General features: G+C 40.5%; 1 protein-coding gene across 1 annotated transcript in view; it reads right to left on the bottom strand.

Annotated features, from left to right (window-relative positions):
- GBF1 (golgi brefeldin A resistant guanine nucleotide exchange factor 1) overlaps positions 1-23,979 on the bottom strand; it is a 102,899-nt gene that overhangs the window by 43,458 nt on the left and 35,462 nt on the right. Inside the window, exon 3 of the mRNA XM_009322402.1 lies at positions 1,916-2,047. Coding sequence (XP_009320677.1) covers positions 1,916-2,047 — 132 coding nt within the window. The remainder of the gene's footprint in view (positions 1-1,915; positions 2,048-23,979) is intronic.

Consider the following 23,979-nt stretch of genomic DNA (forward strand, 5'->3'; position numbering starts at 1 on the left):
TCACAGAACAGGCACAGCTAATGATGCTTTTGAAAAAAGTGCTGGTTTCACCTGTCAGTTATGCAGCCCCAAAATGCACCACAAATATCACCCACACTGAGATTTCCCCACTGTGGTTATGCCGGAGTCCATCCTTCCTTGTTCTGTACAGTTTAAAACAGATTCGTATGTTAAGGACAGTTCTAAGCTTTTCCTATCTTTAGGCAAACAGTCTTTAGACTACCTTTAGTCTTATATTACGAAGAGAAATATAAGACCAAAAAGCTTTAATTTAACAACACAACCCTAGCCAGATGTTCAGTCAGCACCACTAATCCCAGCCTCACTGGTATCTGGAGCAGCACAAAGGACAAGGCCGCTGTGAATGTCACCTGAAGCAGCAACAGAGGTCTTAGATTACAGGTTCTGCTCCACAACAAAAGCCAGGTAGAGGGTCTTTTCCACTCTCTACTACAAAGACACGCTTACCAACAGTTACAGGGATGCGCCCTTGCTGGAGTGACCCAGTTAGTATTCTAAATAACGAGTAGCTAGAGAAAGGTTACAAATTCTTAACCACATTTTTTCTTGTTTCTGCCTCAAATCAAGTATTTGTGGCCAGTTTGCAGACACTGCCTGTGCAGACATTTGCCTGGACATGCGATATCAGCCTGATGTTCTGATCCCACCCAGACCATAAAAGCCCAGAAAGAGAGTCCATCCCTCATTCTACGTTGAAACTAACATATTCCTCATTATTGCTTAGTCCTTCAGAGGGACATGCTTTACAGGCTTATTTCTTACGATTTCCTTATCGTCCTATGGAGTGAAATCAATATTGCATCATTTTAGTTATTTTTTGCCACTTAATTATACCCAATACTGCCCACTAATTGATGTCTTATCAAGACACTAAATTTCCATCAAACTCTTAAAAAATTTTTTTTCCTGCAAGTCCCCACTTTTGCTCATTTTAATTTTAGGTCTTTCCCACAAGAGTGGTCTGCATCTACATCAAGTCCTTTCTTTCTCTAACTTCCCTCATGCTAACTCCAAAGAACAAAATATTTAAAACAACAGTGCCAAAAATTCGACAGTGTTCACTTACAACATAAGGGAGGAAAAGAACTGAGAAATCTGAACCCTGGGGGGGAGGAGGACAGGTAAGATAGTTTTCTCCAAGTAAGACTACGTATAAACAAAAATAGATAACAAGTTTTGTAATTCACACAGGTACGATCAGAAAGTACTAACGGACTTTACATAGAAAAATCAAGCACCACTAACAACAGGATGACCCATTGAAGGCAGACAGAAAGCCAGCTAATGAGTTACTACAAGCCAGCTGAGCCATGGGAACTGACCACATGCGCATTATTAGTCTTTCACAAATATAAAGGAGAATGCACACATTTGAAAGTCTGGGCAGCAGCAAAACTGTCTCTGCCATGACAATTGTGACAAGTGAATAGTACTGGCACACCACTGGACAGGGTCTGGGACCGGGCAAAAAAAAAATCCTCACTCTAGAGCAGAAATACTAGTCCACAGAACTAAATAAATTCTACTGTGTTTATGTATATTACAACATTGTAACCCAAGCTGGTATTCTCCCCGCCCTGGCCCTTTTGCTCAGACGGCATTAAAAAGCAGTTGGTGACCACCACAGTTCAGCAGCGGGCCATACCCACATGCAGCAGTCAGGGCAGACTAGAAGCTCTGGCTCCGTTTCCAGCCATTGCCGTAGTGCCATGAAAGACCAGCAGGTATGACGTTAAGAAACTGCGGATGCCTATTTCCCCAGCATTAATGACAATTTTCTTATTTCCCCAATCTCCTCATTAAGACTGCAAGCACGTATCCTGGCCAAAGACACATCTCAAGGAGATGCATTTGGCTGGCATTTTGGCAAATCCCAGGAAGCCACATCACATACCTATTAGCGCATATGAGAGGAACTTATTCACAGAGGTGAGGGCCAATCCAGTTATGGGGCCTGTAGTGTCTTCAGAACGGATTACTTCCAGGAAAGGCCGAAGGAAGATGTTGGGTTCAATTTCAGATAGCTCTGTTAAAATAAAAATAGTTTTAAAGAGACATTCAATTAGACTTGATTCATTAGGATTCATTTTCTCTTTAAGAATCTACAGCAACCTTAATCTCAGAGGAAAGAGGCCTGCAATAGCTTAGTTTCAGAAGGCTGGTGAGAAGGTCAGGGTTGCTTTTAAATGTACATACACACACATATGTATATATTTTTAAAAGCAATGGTTTGTGAAGTTCACTTTCTTATGATCTTCAAAACAGCCTTCTGGAGCCTTCTGAAACAAATCCTATTGTAAGAACACTCTGTAAACACCACAGAGCGACTGCTGCCTAAATTCAGGCTTTAATTAATTGGCAGATACAGTTGCATTTTCCTAGTACTCCTGGAATTGTGTGATCACATTATATAGACCCTGCCCCACCTTCCGCCACCTCTGTAACATCCTACTACACATACAGCCTCATACCAATCACCTGCATAGTACAAATGTACAACCAGGTTAGCTGGATCTTTTGCAGCTCTTTGCCCGAATACAAATTGCATTTCTGCAACATGAGAAGTTTGCTTGGCAAAGACAGGAAAAACTCATAAGATAAACAAATTTAAAAACTCTCCTGTCTTGTTCTCAGAATACCTGTAAAGCCTCTCAACCAAAGAAGAAAAAAGGGCACTCTTCTCTACTTGCTGCTTTGGACAGCAAGTAACCTCTCTAAAGCTGCAATACAAGAAGGCAAATGCACTGGGCTATTGAGCTGGAGAAAGAACAACTAACGAGCTTCCTAAACTGTTCAAGATGATCAATGGAAGCTTTGGGAATGAAAAAGAAATATAGAAAAGAATAGCCAGAACTAGGGAAAGTGACCAAAAAAAACCCCTGCCCCACACAAAACAAAAAAAAAACCCAAACAAAAAAACCCCAACACAAGGAATCAAGGTAATAGGAGTCCTGACAAGGATTTAGGAGAAAAAGCATTAAAAAGCAGGTGAAGGTAACCACAATACAGCCAGTACACAGGCAAAGAAGAGTGTATTAAAAGTAACTTAAATATTTCTGGTCTCAGGATTATACAAGTATTATATTATCCACTTGGCTCAACTTGCTGAAACCTACATTTTATTCCTAATAAAAGTTAACAAGTCTAATGGCTAATAGTGTCACAGGAACACTGGCATTTATATTCTTGGTGATCCAGTATTGCACTTACCTGTCACATGAGCTTCTTTGAGGCAGGGGAGAAAAAAGCCAGTGACTCCTGAATCCTTAGACAAGCTGCTGCTTTTCTATCTACCAACATAACTCAATTATTTTACTTTAAAAAAAAAATAAAATCCAAACCCTCCTGATTCTAAGGGTAGTGAAATTCCATTTTATCATGGTTTCTATTGAAAAGCCCTAAGTATTAAAGTAAAACACTTATCAGAAAGCACGTTAACTGTGACAAATTTTGGTGAGGAAGCAAAGGAGGAAGAATAATGCAGGGTTTTTTGTTTTAAACAGTTAAGACCACAGAGAACAACATTGAAGTGCAACAGTTTTGCTGTGAACTAAAGCAAAACTGCAACTAAAAAAAGGAACTTTGGGAATCATTACGCAGTCTCTTACCTTTCAGCCACCAGTTCAAATCGGGCCAATGCCACTAACTTGTGAGAGGTTAAAAGGAACATGATGATTCAACCTTTTTGGCTTAAGAACAACTCCCCCAACTTGTCAGATAATATCCTGGTGTGACATTACAATTGTGTCACCTCTCAATAGCTCATGGAAATGCAGACGATCATAAGACATGCTTTCATCAACGTTTATTTAAGTGTGCTTTATAGAGCACTTGTCTGGTTACAAGCACTTGGACAACATTAAATATAGTAAGACTACTAGGGATCAACGCTCAAACTCTTCTTCCCCAAAACTGATCCTTTCTATAGAAGTCAGCACCATCATGATCTGGTCAATTCCTCCAGCCTCCTTCAGTCCAGTGAGCCCCAGGATGGAAAAGCTGCACCTTGGTTAGTAAGAAAAATGGGACTTCAGCAGACATACGTAGATGCACAGGTGGAATGAGATGATGAAGACAAACTTGCTAGCAGAGGATACATAGGATATCACACTCCCCATTAATCCGTTTTCGGGAAAACAAATAGACATTTTCTTTACAAGAGGGGGGAGTTTCATTTTTTTCTTTCAGTTAAAGTTGTGAATCTTGCTGTGGTTAAAGATTAGATTCCCCTGCAGTCTAACTGAAATCCCCAACTTACATGAAGATCACAAAATGGCTTGTCATAATTAGGACTTAACTTAGGCACATACTGTTGATTACACAGCAACTCTGGCCAGTTATTCCAGATAACTGGCCTGATATTCAGAGACTCTAGCTTTTATGGTAACACAGCATTTTACATTAAGCTCTCTGAAACTGACTGTGTATGCTGTAAAACTGTTTCAGACTGGATAGTTGGTGCTGTGTTATTGAAAAAATTTTTTAAAATATACTGAATGAGAAGAAAGTATTTTTAGTGCAAGACTTACCCACTAAAGGACTACTATCCGAAAGATCTAGATTTCAGTGAAACACCAATCACACTGCTAATTGTCTGCATCTGAGGAGTATTCACTTGATTACTACAATGACCTCTTCTTACCAGCAGCATTTGCAGGCATTGAGGACTTAACAGGGGTCACCAGCTCCCTTTTCAAAGCAGAACTCAATCTCAGTAGTGGTGCTTGCTTCAACAGAAAGATTGGGAGCACAGAAAAACACTCATACTGTAGCTATTCTTGTTATATCCTGTCTTGAAGCAGATTACTCTCATTGGCTGAAGTATCAGCCATCTGGAAGTGGCACTAAAGCTACTTGGAAGTTTTTAACCAAGTAAAAATTTTGCAAACAAGTCAGTAAGTCAAAGATCAACCCTTTTCTTTCAACTCAATCCTGTTGAGCTCAGTGAAGTTAGTTCAGAAGCTATCTCCCTGAAAGGTTTTCATAGCCTTATATCCTGAATGTGGCAGTGTCCAGAACCAACCTGCCAGCCCTTTCAGATCAATAACTACAACTGCGAGGTGCACTCTGTGCCAGCTTTTACTACCAGAGCTCAAGTTTAATCTAAAGCACAGAACAGCAGGAACTGAATAACGCTCTCTTCACAATACTTTGGTAAGGTAGGACCATAGTCTTTAAAGGGAGTTGTTCTGCCCAGCAAGTTAAAACTTCATGAAAGAGACACTACATAAAGCCTTGATCTTTTTTGGCACCTAACTGTAAAAGCAATGCTATGCTCTCCTGAAAACATCTAAGAACCTCAGAAAGGGCAGTAAAATCAATTATAACTTTAACAATTCCTTTGCCAAAACAAGGCTATGTAAAGTAAACATTGAATGTTTGGAAGTACATACTTGAACTTTTATGAAAGCTTTCCAAAAAAAGCAGATCTGATTTTCAGCTCTCTGGTTCTTGCTCTGCCAGATTCAGGTTCAAGCATTACAAGCGAGGAAACCATAACCAGTTAGACACTTGAGATTTGCTTATAGACATGTTTCTCCAAGTATATTTCCTAGCAAGAAACATTTCTCAGCATTTGAACTAGAAAAGGGGATGGTTCTCTGCTTAGGTAACTACTTTCAACTCTAGGGAAAAACAAACAAACAAAAAAACCCACCCCAAAACCCACCAGCCCTGCAAGCATGACCTCAGCCTAGGGTATTACAAGAGGAAAAACTGACTAAGTGTCCATGAGGAGATCAAAATTTCACTAGGGATTCCTACAAGCAGCCTTCCTTTTCAGTCTACTCAAAGCTAGGGAAAATTATATTAAAACATGATTTAGTCTGAAATGAAGAGCCTGGGCTGCTTTGGGGACCAGCTGGAAAGCACTTCCCATTCTTTTCACACAGGTCCCTTCAATGAAATTTCAGGGAAGCAATCACACACCAGCACCACACCCAAAAATCCTCAGCTAGCCCAAAGCACTGCATGGAGATTGAGAAGAAGGGAAAGAATATCTTAAGTAGTGTATCAGAAAGCCATCTCTTCAGGCTGGCAATTTTAATATGAGGAGGGAATTCCTTTGAGACCACAGTGCTTTCCTTCATTCATCCTATGGATTATTTGCGCTTAGACACACATGTCTATAAAGATATTTAAACAACTAATTCATGTTTAAGCACCTAACTCCCATTTCAGCAATCCTATCCAGCCATTCTGGCACTTCAGCAAACAAGCTGCATCAGACCTCCGGCGTCCCCTTTCTCCTGAAGTACAGGAGCAGGTCCCCCTCGGAAGAGGTTTCTTATTGTTAGCACACTGTTGGCACATTCCTGATCTAAAACGCTCACATAAGCTGCTTTCTCTGGCAGTTCAACTCTTCACTCCTGAATGACTCTTATCAGGATCGGCTATGCGTTCCGAATCAGAGTAAATGAACGAGAAAAAATTGTTTATGACAAGTTATTTCAACATCATTTGTCCCCAGGACAGGCAACTGCAACCCAAACCACATGACCTGGACTCCTCTTATGCAGCAGCTGTTGGCCTTTGACGCCCAGCCTTCAGAAAGGCTGTCTCAATTGTATCCCACGCACCTCTCCAATGCAGACGAGCTCAGACAAGAGCAATGCTTCAAGCATGTGCTATTACCTTCCCCTGCTTACCCACTGAAGTGTACAACAAACAGGCATCCTCTTTTCTTCTAACGGTGAGAAAAAGACAAGAATAACATTGCACAGAGCAGAAATCCAGCTCTTCAGGACTCCTGCCTGAGAGCTCAATGAGTTTATGCCACAGAAAATTGAGGTACCAGCAAGCGCTTCCTGGCTCACCCTCAAAACCACTTGCTGCAAACACTGACTTTCTGGCCTACGTGACTTTATATGCGCTTTATTCTCAGTTCACCCACCAAACACCAAAACATTTTGTCTTTTCACCCAAGGGTGAGAAGTCCCTGCAGTCTCTCTCAGCAAGTTAGAGAGAAGAAAAGTTACAAGGAAAAAGGACAAAACTGCACTTGCCTTTTAAAGCCATCTAAAAGTATTGAGTAGCCATACTCGTCAGATTTTCAAAAACATTTCTGAAGTCTTAACCACTGGAATAAATACTGGCTTAATCTCACCCAGATCAAAATGCAGGATCACAGGGAAAGGAGAAATTCCTTTGAGTTAGTCCAGTGATTATCTGTTAGTTAATTTAGTTCTGTTCGCTAGATTTGTTAATCTCTAGAGTAACTTGTTCCTCTCTCAAAATTTCCAGAGCTCAAATTTGCTTTACATAGAGTCAGTTAGGTAACAGCCACAGAGCAGTATATGCATATTGGTTCTAGGTCCCTTGGCAAAACTACAATTTCAGCAGCTCTACAGCTGATGAGCGGAGGAGGCGCATGTTTCACCACTCCGAAAACAAATTCTCTGGACTGACTGGAACACATGCCACCCTGCACCTCCAACGAAAGACATGCCCTGACTTCTTCCAGCTCGGAAGTTTAGCCCAACATTTAACTCCAGTTCACTAACAGCCAATTAATGTAGGGTAACAAGTGTAAAAAAGCTAAGCTAGATGATCTGCATTCATTTGTTCCTGAACGTATGTTCCCCTCTGCACAGTCCTGGTACAGTCAAGGTTTCAAGTGAAAAGAATCCTCTGCCATCTCTCCCCGCAAGGGGTTTTTGTTGCTGTTTTGGTCTCGTTTTTCTTGCAAGGTCTAGACCAGCCCCTGCAACACGGTGCAATGCGTAGCATGTTTCTAGAGATTTTCTTATCTGAAATGAGAACAGATTGCTACCTATATAGTCTGACCTAGCAGCTAATGTGATCAGAGACATCTCTAGTCCTACTTCCTGAAAATAATGATGGCAACGTCCACTAAACTTGATAAATAAGAGGTCATCAAAAAGAGCAGCCACCTGACATTCCCTACAGGTTTCCCAAAATATCATTGTCTTATCCCAATGTAAGATAAGGAGAACTGGATTCTGACAGCTAGGAAGAAGCTGAGGAGCCAGGAGCCTACATCCTAGTTTCCAGAACACAAATACTGGAAGCTATTTTAAAAGGCTGCTGGGACTGCACAACACAACATACAAGCTCACTGTGGGGATGTGTGGAAGCAAGTTTTGTGTGTCTCTGAAATCAATACTTCCCTATAGTAAGTGTTACCAAAAGCTTTACATATGATAGAAGTAAACAGAGGCCCAAAATTAAGGATATTCAAGCCAATGAAGGAGAAGTGAGAATTAACTGCAATCCTTTTCAGTATGCCTGTAAAATATACTCTTCAAAGCTAATTCCCTGTGAATTAAAGTGGTCATTCAGGAGTCCGGGCCCACCATATCAAGAGGGAAACAGTGTCATTCACAGCCGCACATTAATGCAAGGCTAGAATTACAAATGCAGTTTGACAGGGGGAACCCAGAGCTGTCAAGCCTGTTCTGTTTGCCTAATTTCATTACAATGGCACAAATGCTTTCATTTGTCACACTCCAGCTTCATGTGTTTATCTGCCTTTCATTAAACATGACTTTAACAAATGATTGTTCCGTAGTGCCAAGATCTCAAGCACCCCTCAGAATTGAGATTTTTATTTTGGGGAAGGATGACAGAATGCATACTGAGCATTTGACTCTTGGTATCCTCTGGTCAGGGTGGCATAAACTCAACTGAAATATTGTCTCCTATAGGAATTATTTACATCTACCAGTGAAGCAGGAGCACTGACAGTCCCACCAGTGTTAGCCATTAGTTATTAGGGGTTTCATCTGATGCCATGCTTCAAATTCAGCTGTTCTGACTGCCCAATAAAAATCCCTGGGCACTTTTTCATAAGCAGGTACTTGCTAGAGTATCTTCAGCCAAAATTACAGCTGGAGTTTCCAGTATGTCTCCACTGTTATCCCAGGTGCTTTTTACCCAGCGTAGTATTCTGTTCCAGAGAAGTAGAAGATACTCACTTCATTCACAAGGAAAACAAATGCCATCAACAGGAAGTATGGAGCTACACAAAGTGCAAGCTTTCATGGCTTCTGTCTAGATGGACTTAAAGTACAGACACAACTACTCGCTTCTCCTCGAATGTTTAAGATCAGTCATACAGATTGCCGAGTGCAGAAAAAAATTAAGTTGTTGGGATAGTAGCTTATTTCAAAAGTTAAAGTTGTTTAATTCTGCTCTTATTGCTTAGCACTGAGGAGACAACAGAGATGGGAATAACTGCATCTTGACAAACTTTTTTCTGAGCTATGCTTCAGAGGTTATATTCAAAAGGCTCTGCTTCAAAGCAAGAATAGCTCTTAAAGTGAACTGAGGGGTAATTTGGCATAGCAAGGTTGAAGGTCACCAGGAGAAGACCTTGCTACGAATCCTAGAGTATTTCCTCCCACCCTGTGACCTGAATACCTCTGAAAGGACCATGACTATTCTGATGAAAGGCAACAAATCAATTAACTCCACATAGTAGGCGGCTACTGTTTCCAAACTGGTCTCCCATGAGTGTGTTTATTGCCAGTGTGAACAGTAATACCCATCTACCTTTAAGTGTAATTTCAATGCTAATCCATACTTGTTTTCTAGAAACCCTTACTCCTATGTCATACTAGAGCAACACCTGATAACACTAGCACATTCCAGAGAAAGATTAGATCAAGACCCATAGTTTGTAAAGCCACATACGCAAATTCAGAATTACTTAAATAAATGTTGATCTCTGTTATAGAAAGGCTGATTACTCTCAGGGAAAGGAGATGCAGGAATACAGCTGACCTAAGCCTCTGATAGGTTCTGGAATATACAACTGATTTTGTGGCTTTTTCAGACAGATGCAAGCTCTAAACTGTTAGTACCAATTGTAATGGCACTTAATCCTACTCCAGAAAACTGAACTCCTCGATAGCTCTGCAAAAACTGATTTGAGATCCTACACCTTTCTGAAGGGTTTTTTTTCCCCATGGGTGTAAGTTACTTAACATGAAGCTCTGAACAACTTCCAGGGAAGAGAAATCAACCTTCCCATACACCTACAAGGAAAGAGTCCTTCCGTAAGCTAAATCGCAGTGAGTTTCACAGGTAACTGGAAGTTTAACATCTATTCTTTAAAAAAAGAAAACATCCCATAACAACGGGGTGAGTGAAATGCAGGTAAGCTTCACCTCTTGTCTCTGTTTAGAACCAGCTGAAATTGTTTCGAAAGATTTCTTACAGAAAATCACCACGCACATGACAACAGCCGGTTCTTGTGATGAACCTGCACCAGCTCTGAGCTTCAGAACCCATGGGCACTCCTCTGATGCAATGACATTCAACTCTAAATGAAATTACTAAACCAAACTAAACCAAAGCAAAAAGCAGTCATCCCATGACAAATTCATCTGCCCCTGACCAAACGCTGATAGTTATTGATCTTGCTGCTGTTGTGAATTAGGGCCAGGTTTCCCAAGGTTCCCTCCTAATACAAGAAAGAGAGCATGGCCACTCTAACAAGGCCGACTAGGCTAAATGAAACCTATGGGGAATTGCATTGCACACTGCCAAGTCCAGAGGATGGACTGATCCGTCCATCTTACTGACAGCACAAGTTTGATGTATGTCAAGTTTAAGCACTCTTTTTCCTCTCTAAAAGAAATTGGCACATGTCGAAGGAAGAGCAATTAGGTTGTGACACTCTACAGAACTCTATTCAGCCACTGCACTTGCTTCACTATGGTATTTGATACGTCTTGCACAGTACCAGGCCCAAACTAAGTAGGCAATTTAAAAGCCCAGGAGAAATTAAAACTTCTTCCCTGGTATTTTAAAGCACAGTAATTCTTCACAGCTTTGTGTGTCTACCACGCTATGAATAGCTCTCTCATTGCAAATTCACCATGGTGTGAAAAGGAAACCTTCACTATTTCTAAGAGGCTGGAGAAAAAGACTACAGTTTTATCATCAATTAGCTGTCTAGATGTTACCCCATTCTGTTTACCCCTTCCTCAAGGGAAGCCCATGAGTGCCAAGGGGAAAAATTAAAAGGAAATTGAAGAACAACAAATCCCAAACAAGCCAAGACATTTCCTGTGTTGTCAGAGAATCTAAAAAGCATCAGTGGGAGAGACAAAATCCAAAGAATGAAATGAAGAAAAGCCTGATGGCCCAGGAGGAAAGAGAATCTTTTAATGACAAAAATCTCTCTAAGGTTTAATGTACCTTGCTGTTATGATTTACACAAATTTTTCCATCCAACCTGAACCAATCTACAAGACATTGTGCTTCACCATGTTATTACCAGAAAGTAAAATTCCCAAGTGCTAATGGCAAGACACAATTGCCCAGAGCTCAAGTACCAACGCACTAAGTTACTACAGATGCAAAATGGGAGCCTCAGGGAGAGCAGGGTGCAGAACATCGTGGGAATATTAGTTTCAGACCTACAGGGGTGGAAAAGGGATACCAGAGAACAAAAGCAAAAGGGAGAAGAGACTGGCCTGGTGGCAGTCAATCCAACTGTTGCTTTAAGACACTGCAATAGTAAAAACATTAAGCAACTTTTTTTTTTTCCCCCCACAGCAATAATTGAAGCAATCAGCGTACACATAGTGTACACACACACAAGCAGAAATTCAGGCTATCTCCATTAAAAGGCAGCTTGATTCCTAGAATAATGAAAACAAGTGAATATTATGTTCTTGAGAATGGACTGGGGAAAGAAATTAATTTCTGCATACTGCTATTGCTAGAATGGTCTACTGATACAAGGTGCTGATGGTACACGAAGGGAAGCAGAAGCCCGAGATTTAACACTCATTTACAGTTTTTGCAACTGAAGAGATCTGTGAATGCAATTCAACTTCAGTGACCACCAAATAGGATGTATCTTAAGACAGGCATCATGGAAACATACTGGAAACAGTATTACATCAGTCCCCAACTGCATTAAATAAATTTTTTCCACATCCTGGAATCAGGAATCAGCTGTAAAACAGTAAGATGTCTGTCAGGAATCAAAATGACCTAAAAGTCTAGGTGAAGAAATGAAGGGATTCCACACATTCATAAAAAGTTAGTTGCCCTTATTGCAGTCTGGACAGAGGAACACACAAGCAGTTAATTTCTCTACCAGTTGGGAGCCTAAGCATTATACTTCACCATATCTGAATATGAAGACAGTAATTCAGCCTCCATTAACAAAACCCATTAGCTACTAGGGTCAAAGCGCCATCCCAAAGGAAAGAGCAAAGTTTATTAACAGGTGAGAGGTGGAAAAGTATTTTTTGATTCCTATTCTGCCTGCTCCTCCAGACTCAGAGGACCTATTTACTTAGTTAAATAGAAATTATATGCTTTCAGCACAAAAAAGGTACAGGTAGTTCAGAATGATTCTTCTTCCAAGCAGCAAGACTTTGGTGCCGTTTGGGGTTCAGCCTGAACTAGCTGTTTCCCCAGCAAGAGATGATCTTTGCTGGCGAGGTCCATAATTGGCATTCTTAAACCAAAGCTGGGATTGTTTTCGTCAAGAAAACTTGCCAAAAACACTTTCTTCTTACAGCCTGTAATGTTAAATACTATTGATTTTGTTCCACTTGCACTGTCTGAAGAAGCTGATGCGACAGAAATTAAAGAATTTTAAGATTTCCAGATTTCACATTGTGTTCTACCCAGTTCTATAAAGTTACCCAGGATTTTGATGTGATTTCCATCAGGAGGTCTAAACAATGGTACAAATCCTACTTATGCTGCTATTTCAGAACGCACACAAGTACAGGTAGCCTATGAATGCAACTATTTCCATGATGCAACATGATACTCTGAAGCACCAGACTGAGTCAAAGCTCCCTCTGCAATACCTTTGGTCAATGACCAGTTGCAATCCAGGACAAAATTTTTCTGCTCACATCCTTAACGTTCCCAATTTAGACAAAGTTTTTCAGGGCAGAAAGAGTCTATGTGTATACTGACAGCTCGTATCTCTCCTGGGAAGACTGCAAGCACCAAATAAAGATTCAGGTACAGTATGGCTTGACATTAGCAACCCCGTGGTCCTGCTCCCTATTGCATCAGCTTCTCTGAAGCAGTCATTTAACAGATGACAGATAACCGGTATCCTGAGCAGCAGGCTCATATATAAGGAGTATGAGTAACTCCTCGGTATACAGGCCCCTAGCACTATACCTTAGAAAGATAATACTGGTTATTGTGTCTAAGAAAGTGCCAAGTAGATCTATTTTAGTCTATTGCTAACGTTTTTGATCTAGTACATGCCCATGACAGAAAAAACCACTAGGGTGCTTCAGAAGCTCAACTGAGTGATCCTGTCCTAACTTTATAAAGGTCATCACTGACTGCATGCTGTCCAGCAAGAGAGATCTAAAAGCGACAGCACAGCACAAAACCTCAACTCGCACAGATAAACAGGGATGTTTGTTCAAGCCAGTCCCCGGTTCACACACTTATGTAGGCTTCTTCAATCCCTCTCTCCTTCCCTTAGGGCACAATGCAGCCCAGCTCTCCAAGCGCAATACACAACACACACAGAACAGGTCAGTGGATACAACTCCGCTTTAACCTCTCACCCCTAGCGTTTCTGCTACCGTGACCTCTGGGATGGAACCATTATACTTCAACAGCGTTTGTTCCCAAGACTTGGTAAAAAGGCAAAGACAGAAGAATTTCCTTTTGATTTTTCAAGCCTAGACCTATAGAATTTGCTCTGACAGGACATAAGCACATATGCAAATAAACTGAGCATCAGATGGTAGCAAGGTCCTTGATCACAGATAGGTAAATCAGTCTACTCTCCGCCTCTGCCACTTGTCTCCCCTTCATGCTCTTGGGTAAGTCACTTCATCTCTGCTTCAATTTCCCATATGAAACGGGGACACATTTGTCCTTTTTGTTCCATTAGATTACCTGGAAATAATCTCAGAAAAGCAGTTCACAGTAATAGCAATCCAATAAAGGCTTCCTGCCCTATCATCCCATGTTTCCCCAAAACAAAAAGTTAACTAAGACTCTTCGTGAAGGAAGCTATTTTTCCAGTTCAGATTTAAGTTAGGGAAATATGACAAGCACTGTATAACACAAGATCAAAATAATCTTTATAATCTATCACACAGAAAACCAGTAGTTCAGTTTGTGAAGTATCAAGGAAATTAACAGGGACATACTAGAGTCACATCTAGAAACAACTTGGCAGTGCTTGGCCACTCACTTTTGGGGTGTCAGTGTTAAGGAACTTTATTAAAAAAAAACCAACTAACTTTCTGAGGAGCTTATGAATGAGGGAAAGAAAACGTACATAATTTTCTAAAAAGCAGCAGTTAAACAGCTAGTAAATTCTCACGGCCTTGTCAGAATGAAACCACTTGACACAGAACAGCATTTTATTCAGCTTTGAGGCCAGTGCTTAAAACCAGAAAGTGACTCTAGGTAACAGAAGGACTTCGAGGGCCTTTCCAAAAACTTGGGATGAAATCCCAAAGCTCTGGGAGAGCAAGGCGAGCACCTGTTTTCCTGAACAGTCAATTTTTTTATGCTGCATACTTTACACAGAAGCTGCTTTATTCTGGAGAAGCTGCATTCCAGCCAAAAGTGCACAGTTAATGTTTTTTGCAGCCCCCAGCCTCCAGTGATGGATGACCATTTTATAATGAAATACTTTATGCTCAATCAACTTACAAATAACGGATGTTTTATCACACTGAATTAAAAAGAATGTTTTTAACAAAAAAAAAAAAAAAAGCAAGAGACAAGAGGATCAGTGATGAGCAGAAGCAAAAGTTATTCCTGTTAAGGGTGGTTAAAAAAAAATCCAACTGATGTTGCACTTTAACTCTTTCACTGCTCTCCGATAACAAGTGGAAATGATGCATGAACTAGTATTTGCTCTGAAAACGCCTACACGTAAGTCCTGGTCCAGACTATTGAGACATGAGAATATAAGGCTTCTAGAAAAAGGTTTTGGTCTGTAATGTCTCAGTTAGGTGTCCAAAAAGCTAAGGCTAATAACTAAGCACTGTCTGAAGATAAACCTTTCAAAATACTTTAATCTCTCATGCCCATTCAGCGTTACAAAGATCATTCCTCAGACACCCCTTAATCAGCTGTGGGGTTTTCTCCTCCTAGCACTGCTCCCACCTGTCAATGCTGAGTGATAAACCAGAGAAGCAAATGCCCTGCACTCAAAGACTACTGCAATTTCTAGATCAAGGTTTGGAACCAAACATCCAAATTCAACTGATAATCTTATTCAAGACTCAGTGCTGGCTGTTATACCACAGCTGTTACTGTTGTTACACACTACAGGTCAAGAAACCCCAGAGCTTACAGGGCCGTATTTGAATCAACACTAGCCCTTGAAAAAGCTCACAGCAGAAGCACTCATTGTGCCTCTTCTCCCAAACAGCACATGAAAAAGTCTCTAATCTAGTCCAAACATGCCAGAATGTCTCTTCATTGTCATACTACCTTATACTTTTAGGAAAAGAGTCTCGTCTAATAGCAGTAAAGCAATGGAAGATTGCAGAAGAGTATGAGATGCAGTGGACACAAGCTGCAACAAGGGAAATGCCACTTAGATATCGTAAAAGACATTTTCTAAAGAAGGGTGGTCAAACACCAGAACAGTTTGCCCAGAGAAGTTGTGGGAGCTCCATCCCTGGAAATACTCAGAATTCAGCTGGCTCTAACCCTGAACACAATCTCACTTCCAAGCTGGTCCTGCTTTCAGACGGAGGTTGGAGCAGATGACCTCCAGAGGTCTCTTCCTACCTAAATTATTCCAATTCTGACTTGTGCTTACCAGAAACAAAAAAACCCTCTGACATTGTACATTACCAATATAGCCACTCTAACATTCACCGAGTGAAGGGTTTCCCTTCCCAGATCTTCTACTGGTTAGTATCAGCAATAATTAAATACAAAGCAGGAGCTCATTCTAGAACTATCCCTAGAAAACATTCATGATTTTCTAAACCAGTCTCTAAACAGAAGCTGCAGACTCAGGCTGTGACTGAACTGAAAAAAAAAAAAACAACAAACAAACCCCAATAAAACCCACAGTTTACCAAATTTGGGGACTTCCAGAAAACTAGCAGAAATAGAGCATGTTGCTCCTGTCTTCTCTTAAGAAGATGGTATCTGCTGCAGCTATTGAAGTCATGAAACAAACAGCACCTTGGTCCTGAGTCAGAACTTCAGATCTAGACCAATTCCCCCAGTTGCACTGCAACCACCTCATGTGCCACTAAGTTCAGAGTTAATTTATGGAGCCTTCTCACTCCTGTTTGAAGCACTGCAAATATTAATCAGTCCAAGATTTTAGTCACAAAATCAATTCTCCTCCCCTCCCCACTCCTCAGCTGAAGGCTGGCACTCAATGAATCAGACCAAAGGGAGAATAGAGTTTCCAGCACCTGCTTCAGCTTTTAAGTGTCCAATTGAAACTGCTGTGATCTGGCAGCAGGCAGTCTGAAGATGTCATTTTCCTGCCCTGTGAAGGACTGAATCACAGTACAAAAAGAATCCAAATAGAGAAATGAGTGAAAAGAGCAGCAGCAGGCAAAGGAAGCCACAATATTAACTTAATATGGCCAAAGAGAAAGAGCAGCTGAAGACAGTGTGTACAAAGTACCATGTCCCCTCTACAACTGAGCATCTTATTCAGCCTCTGCCTCATGATGATTACTACAGGCAGTGCTGAGTATGCGTTATTTTCCACATTTGTGACAATGCTCTTTCAAAGAATCGTGTAAAATATGACTCAACACTGTTGTGTTATTTGGAATCGCTTTATTACTAGACGTTATAGATTAGGGTTGTTTACCACAGTAACATTGGGATTTCAAATTTAGAAATATAAAATACATTCCCTCCTGAGAGGAAAATCAGCAGGTTCATTTTATACCAGCATGCTGATGAGAAGCTTCCTTCTTTTACATAAGGACACACTGGTAACTCAAAAATATAATTCAAGACATGCTTTTCTTATGCAGAGAAATAAAGTCAAACACATTTATTCCTCATTACAATAGGTCTCTTAACAAGTGATTGCAAAACTGAAACAAGAATATACCTACAAGCAGATTCCTTCCACAAACAGGAAAGAAATCCTCACTCTTAGCATAACAGTCTGCTTCAAGACAAAAAAAAGGCACACCCTTTAGCCCTGGTCAACACAGAGCATCTGTACCTTTTCCCTTAAGAATGTAATTTAAGCCTAGGAGTTAGAATGGCAAAACTCCTAAGATCAATGCAGCTTTACTGGGGTACTGCCTTTGCAACAGTATGGCAGCGCTCACAGTAGGTAGGCTGCACTTACAGACTACTGTCAGCAGTTTAACTTCAGTTTAGATTTGCCACTAGCACAGGACAAAAATGGAGGGGTCCAGGGATTGTGTAACAAGTTTGCAAAAACACAAATGTCTCAATTGTTTTAAAGAAATTATTAAAAAACTCCTACATACATCACATCAACACTCAACCCTACTTAATCATATTCCCTTTGCCACTACGACCATTGAGATTTAATTCTTCTTCCAGCTCCCAAGGCTTCCTCGGTCACAGAAACCGCTCACTGAAATTTCCCAAAATGCTGGAGAGACAGAAAGCAGAGTGGAGAAAGGGTTAACCCACAGCTGGGAGAAAGTTTCCCTGGAAAATTGGAACACATGCTGTGGCTGTGACTAAATTTCACACTGGTTCTGTTGAGTACAAACATCCACAACTGTGTGCATTTGAGAGAGTTGGAGAAAAAGAAATGCTCCTTATATATTAGCTCCACCTGCTAGGTTCCTTCAAATGGATAATGACATGCTCTAGGGAACAGCAGAATCCTTCAGATTCACTTCACATTTCAAGCAGAGATGAGGTGCCAAGGGGGGTGTGTGTGTGTGTGTGTAATAAATGGAAGGAAATAGTCCTTCCCTTCCCTGCTCCCACATTTTTTTGGAACATACTGGAAAGTGAAGCCTATGGTCTGGCAGAGTTGATTCCGCTGTTTAAGACTAGATGTGTCAGCACAGCAGTCACCTGAGCTGACACTGAAGACATCTGTGCCATCCGAGTACATAAAAAGAGGAACTGTACAGAGTGAACAGGGAAGAGTGTGCGCGCGCGCACACACGCACATGGATTTTAAAGATCAACTGATTATGTTTTAAACAGACAGGCAGCACGTAGCTGGTCAGAGATAACTACACAGTGGAGATTAAGAATTACCAAGATCAACCAGCACAGAACCACGGAGAGGTTTGGATTGGGAGAGGTCTCTGGAGGTCACCTACTCCAACCTCCTGTTCACGCAAAGGACAGCTCTGGAGTTGTATCAGGTTGCTCAAGGCCTTGTTCAGTCAAACTTTAAAAGTCTCCATGGATGAAGATTCCACTCTCTCTTCCCATGTCCAGTATTTAACTCTCTCTAGAAAGAATTTCCCCCTATGTCCAACCGGAATGTCTCCTGTTAAAAATTCATGACTGTGGATCTCTCAGCCTCTCTGAGAAGAAGTGGCTCTGCCTTTTCTGTGATCCTCCTTTAGGTAGTGAAGTCTGCCATTAGGTCCCCCTCAGCCTTTTCCAGACTAAATAAACCTACATATTTTTAGAAGACTACAGCCATGGGGCTGTGCAATAAAGAAAGTGTTTGAAAGCAGCAGACTGCAAAAGGAACAAGCAAAGCAGACTACAATCCTCTAGAGTCAACAGTGAAAAGAATATGGTATTTCATGATGTGGATGGTTCTCACAGAAGCTTTAATTGGTTAAGCACACTACAGTTAGAAAACCACTTCATAAGCTTCAGAAATTATAGGCTATGATCTATTCTGCTTGTTCATAAAGAAAGGGGGGGGATGACACACTGTTTTCATCCACATTGGTATGAAGACTAGGAAATTGAGAACTATTCTGCCGGAGAGCCAGATCAGTGTTTTAGGGAATACTTCAATGTCTGGAGAAAATCTAGCAGACTGCATGGACAAAATCAACAATATTTGTACCTGTAATAGGGGTTTTTATTCTAACCGAAGACTGTTCTGTTACAGAATGTCAGGAAAGCGTTTAAAAAAGGAAAAAGGAAAAAAATAAAAGATGTATCTTCACTGAAAGGAGAGATCTCAAGAGGGGTTATCAATGCCAAAAGACAGGCACAGAGGGGCTAGCATTTATACTTATCTTCCCTATAATCAGTGAACAACAGCAGCTTAAATATACAATAACACTTTCTTCTCAAAGCATTTTCCACCAAACTACACAGGGAGAAGCAGAAAGCTGGCAGACAAAATATCTAAAGTAGATACATGATTACTGTCATCTCCAGGATGCCCAACACTGTGCCAGGTAGGGACAGAGAACTTCTGCTCTGCCCTTTTCAAAAGGGGATTATTACGTGTCCACATTTAAAAAGAAGGCAGGTGGGGAAGACCTTGATTAACTGTAACAGGCTATCTGTTTTATTGCCTCTATTTCCCAAATGCCCACAAAGTTCTGTTCAAGTACGTAAGGACCATTTTCTAGCCATGCCTCCTTGACAGGAACTAGTAAATGCAGGGTGAGCAGATTAGAGTAAATCACTGATTCAGCTTTCACTATCCATTTCACTATGTAAACTAATTTACAAGGTTACAAAAGACCCTCAAGGCAAGGTACTAATCACTTGCTCTCACCATGGCTACCTAACAGACTTCCCAGCTGACTTTAAGTACCTACTTTCACACTCCAAATTCTTTTCATTAATGGACACACCAACTTTAAAAAACAACAAAACCAAAACAAACATCAAACAAAACCAGCATACCTCTTTTCCCAGTGTCCTCTTCCAACAAAACTAACCAAGACTCCAAGTAAAACAGACATGATTCATCCCGAAGTCATATCACATGAAAGTAAAAGTACTTTGTGAGTTTATTTTCTTTAGCTGAATTGCAATCAGGTGTTAATTTATATTCTTTTACATATACTGACAGTGACTTGTACTTCCTGTCCCAACTATCTACCACAGTGCTCACACAAACAATATATACTTGCATCTAATCTTTAAATTTCAAAGATTACAGAACTGTAGTTAGCTACAGACCCTAACGCCTTACATTCCTCTCTGTCTCAGAGAGAAGGGCCACCTAAAATCTGGCGTTGTTCTGTATTGGATGTTGTTAGATATTGGCTAAGAAATGGATACAATGATTTCTTTAAAAAAATAAAATAAAATTGTTTCCACACACCATGAAAAACAAACCCCTTAAAAGACCACTAAGTGCCAATGACAGACTTTATAACCAGGACACAGTGGAAGAAGTTCAGATTCAGGGGTTTGGGTGGGTAATTTCCAATAATTCAAAGTATTAGCTGGTGAAGGGTCTGGAGCACAAGTCTTACGAGGAGCAGCTGAGGGAACTGGGGTTGTTTAGCCTGGAGAAAAGGAGGCTGAGGGGAGACCTCATCGCTCTCTACAACTACCTGAAAGGAGGTTGTAGCGAGGTGGGTGTTGGTCTCTTCTCCCAAGTAACAAGCGACAGGACGAGAGGAAACGGCCTCAGGTTGTGCCAGCGGAGATTTAGATTGGGTATTAGTAAAAAACTCTTCACTGAAAGGGTTATCAAGCATTGGAACAGGCTGCCCAGGGAAGTGGTTGAGTTGCCATCCCTGGAGGTATTTAAAAGACAAGTAGATGTGGTGCTTAGGGACATGGTTTAGTGGTGGACTTGGCAGTCTTAGGGTAACGGTTGGACTCAATGATTTTAAAGGTCCTTTCCAACCTAAATGATTCCATGTTGTTGTGCAGTCCCTATCACTGGAGATATTCAAAAGCCGTCTGGACATGGTCCTGAGCAACCAGCTCCGGGTGACCCTGCTTGAGCAGGGGAGTTGGACCAGATGACCTCCAGAGATCCCTTCCAACCTCAGCCATTCTGTGATTCTTAACATTCTACCTTGACAGCCATGCTACTGAAAATATTTCATAAGGGCTCAGCTCCAAAGAGAATCCTGTGACTACCGGGGGCTTAGTTTTCTGCTAAGGATTTCTATCCTTTAGATTTACACAGGGCCACTTGAAAAAATGAAACCTCAACAATGCAAAGCTCAAACTATTTTAAAATAGTTTGAGCTATTAAACTAAAATTAATTAAAGATCTCATGACTTAAAGGTTTTACTCACAGCTTTCAATGCTTGAGGCCATCAAAACCAGAAACAGACTGGAAAGCTTATTCAGCTGTTCTTTTTAAGGTACCTCATATGACATGCAAGGCGGAGGGGGCAAATTACTTAATAGCATATCAGACTCTGCAGTCTTTATTCTTGTACTTATATGCATGAATGATGATTGGTGTGGCTGCCTAGCAAGACAGACTTGAGAAGAGATTAGAAACTGACCTATAATTCAAGATGTCAATATTTATTATTAACTATGCCATCTGGGAAAGCTCCCAAAGTGTGTTTGATTTGGGGTATGGTTCTTTTTAATTTCAGGAATTTCAGGCACTAAAGGTAACTCTTAGAAAGTAGAAGATGGAAGTTACTTTAACTTTGAAATTAGCTTTTGTACCACCTTAACATTTTCCTCCTTCAATAACTATTATCTTGTGGGAAGCAGTCCCCTGTATTTTCCAGTTCTTGAAAGTGTAAGCAGCTGCCTTGCTTATAAAGAAGCTAAGTTCTTCAGACTATTAAAACAAAACAAAAAAATGTATTTTTTGACTTTGCTCAATTCTAAATCCTTTTATTCAAAATGCTATACATCGTTTATTAAACTGAATTTACAGGCATTTATTTACTTTAGAAGGTCATTGGCGGGGAGCATTTAAGAAATACCGGACCCTCACGTTTTATTTGTTACTATACAAATTAATGTATGATGACATTCTAACAGAATTCAGCTGAGAGTTACATCTGCCCCAACTGTACTAATAGGCGATCATCAGTCACTAAGCCATGCTGTTACCCATTGCATAGTCCATGCTGCATTTCACAAAAAAAAAAAAAAAACCAAACCAAAACAAAACTAAACTTCTGCTTCACTTCTAAATAGCTCCTGCAACCACTGAACAAACATGACCATATACAAATGTGCACTATTTGGACAGCGAGCAACTAGGACAAAACAAAGCACTTTTCACAGACTAACAGAAATCACGACTGCAGCCTATTTAAAATATATTTTTCTGAGTGAAACAACTATCTCAGAAATAATTTGACTAACGTATGAACAGCCACCAGGTAAGCTAACAAAAACCCCTCCCTGCCTCCTCATTATTAGGCTTTTTAGAAGCAACAATTATATATCTTGCTCTGCTCTACATTAAAATTTTAATTTCCTGGAATAAGTCCTAGCAGTTTCTTAGCTTTTTAGTATGTTTTCAGAGTAACAATCAACTCAGCAATCCCGAAGACATGAGACTTCAGAGATTACGTGGATCCTCCTATATGTACTGTAATTTCACTGTCTTGCAAACAAATCTTTTGCACAGTCCTGTTAGCTACTGAAGAGCTGTAGCAGCGCTAGGGAGGGGGTTGGGGTGAGGCTGGGGAGAAGGTACCTCAAAGTCAGAGAGGAAAACACAGGCATGTCAGGGATCTATTACTATTACTCGGTAAAATCCAAAATCAAGATAAAATAAAACAACATAAATTGATTTGATAAATCATTAACAGGACAGCAATTATTTTGACAATCTTGTAACTTTGTATCAGGCAATCTTATTTCAGAACCAATGACAATATACAACAAAAAAACCCAAATGTACAAGACCAAAACATACATTTCAACAAGCTTCATATTTAGCATACTCTGAATTTCCTTAGCTACAACCAGATTTATTCTATCAGAAATTGTATATGGTCTCTGAAGAACTAGTGCATGACCTTGCATCTCTTATGAGAAGTCACAGCTGTATTCCCACATTGACTGATAAAGACAACTGAACAGGCAAGCAGAGTCCCATCCCCTCTTTGAAACAGCCCAGGCGTTTTAACTCATCTCACTGAAAAATGATTTGCTGCCATCATAATTAAGCATTTCTGGCTTTCTATTACATGGTTCAAAACAAAATAGGTCACACTTAAAGTGCCAGACAACTTCATACTCTGATCCCAAGTGACAAAAGGTAAAAAAAAAAAACAACCCACTATGAGGTCTCATACATCCCCTTTTAAAGGCCAACGTCCTAGCAACACAGATCTTAGTATGGTCAGAATTGGGCTAGGTCTCAAAGAAGATTCAGTCCAAAACCAGAAGTCTTTGAAGTCAGGAAGAACTCTCAGGTACAGAAATTAAAAAAAGTGGGAAGGTATCATACTTGTGGAAGCAGAATAGCTGGTTAGAAAAAGTATTGTTAATAAAGCTCAGGAGCAGCAGGAAGGAAAAAAAATAAAATCTTGTTGGAAGAACTTATGATTAACATGACCAATGTATCAGACTGATACTGTGAGCAACAGACTGGCCCAGAATTAGCAAGTGGTCAGTAATATCTGTCCCACTGCACAGAAAGACTAGTCTGTCAAACACTAGTGTGATACTAAACAGACATCTTCCAAATCTCTGCCTGGGTAAGCATTTCAACTTGAAATGCAACTTTCTGTTCTTATTAATATTAAAGAAGTCAGTAGAACAAACTGCAAGCCCTCCTTCCACAGAGATAATCCCTCGTCAGTTCAAGGACTCTTTAGATATAGGACTCCACTTCTTTTCCTGAGAATTTAAGTGAAAAATAGAATCTACTAATAAATCATTTCTGAATTGGTGTCAGGTACAGCTCAGCAAGCTCTGTCCCTCACACCAGGCTCTGCCTCTCCAGCCTGCAGCTCTGGTTTAACAAATCTGCCCCTTCGCACCACACTCTGGGAAGGATTAATCTGGCCACAACCCAGTTTACTTCCCACCCTGTTAAATGCTACTGGTCCAGCCATGTTGGGTCCATATTTTCATCCTTTCTCCACAAGTGAGTTACTGAAAGCATCTCAGAAGAAGCAGTCTCAAGAAAAGCTTCACATTTCATGTTTTTAACTGAAAAG

This window comes from Pygoscelis adeliae, unplaced genomic scaffold (assembly GCF_000699105.1).
Source record: "Pygoscelis adeliae isolate BGI_AS28 unplaced genomic scaffold, ASM69910v1 Scaffold244, whole genome shotgun sequence".
In the NCBI taxonomy this organism is placed as follows: Eukaryota; Metazoa; Chordata; class Aves; order Sphenisciformes; family Spheniscidae; genus Pygoscelis; species Pygoscelis adeliae.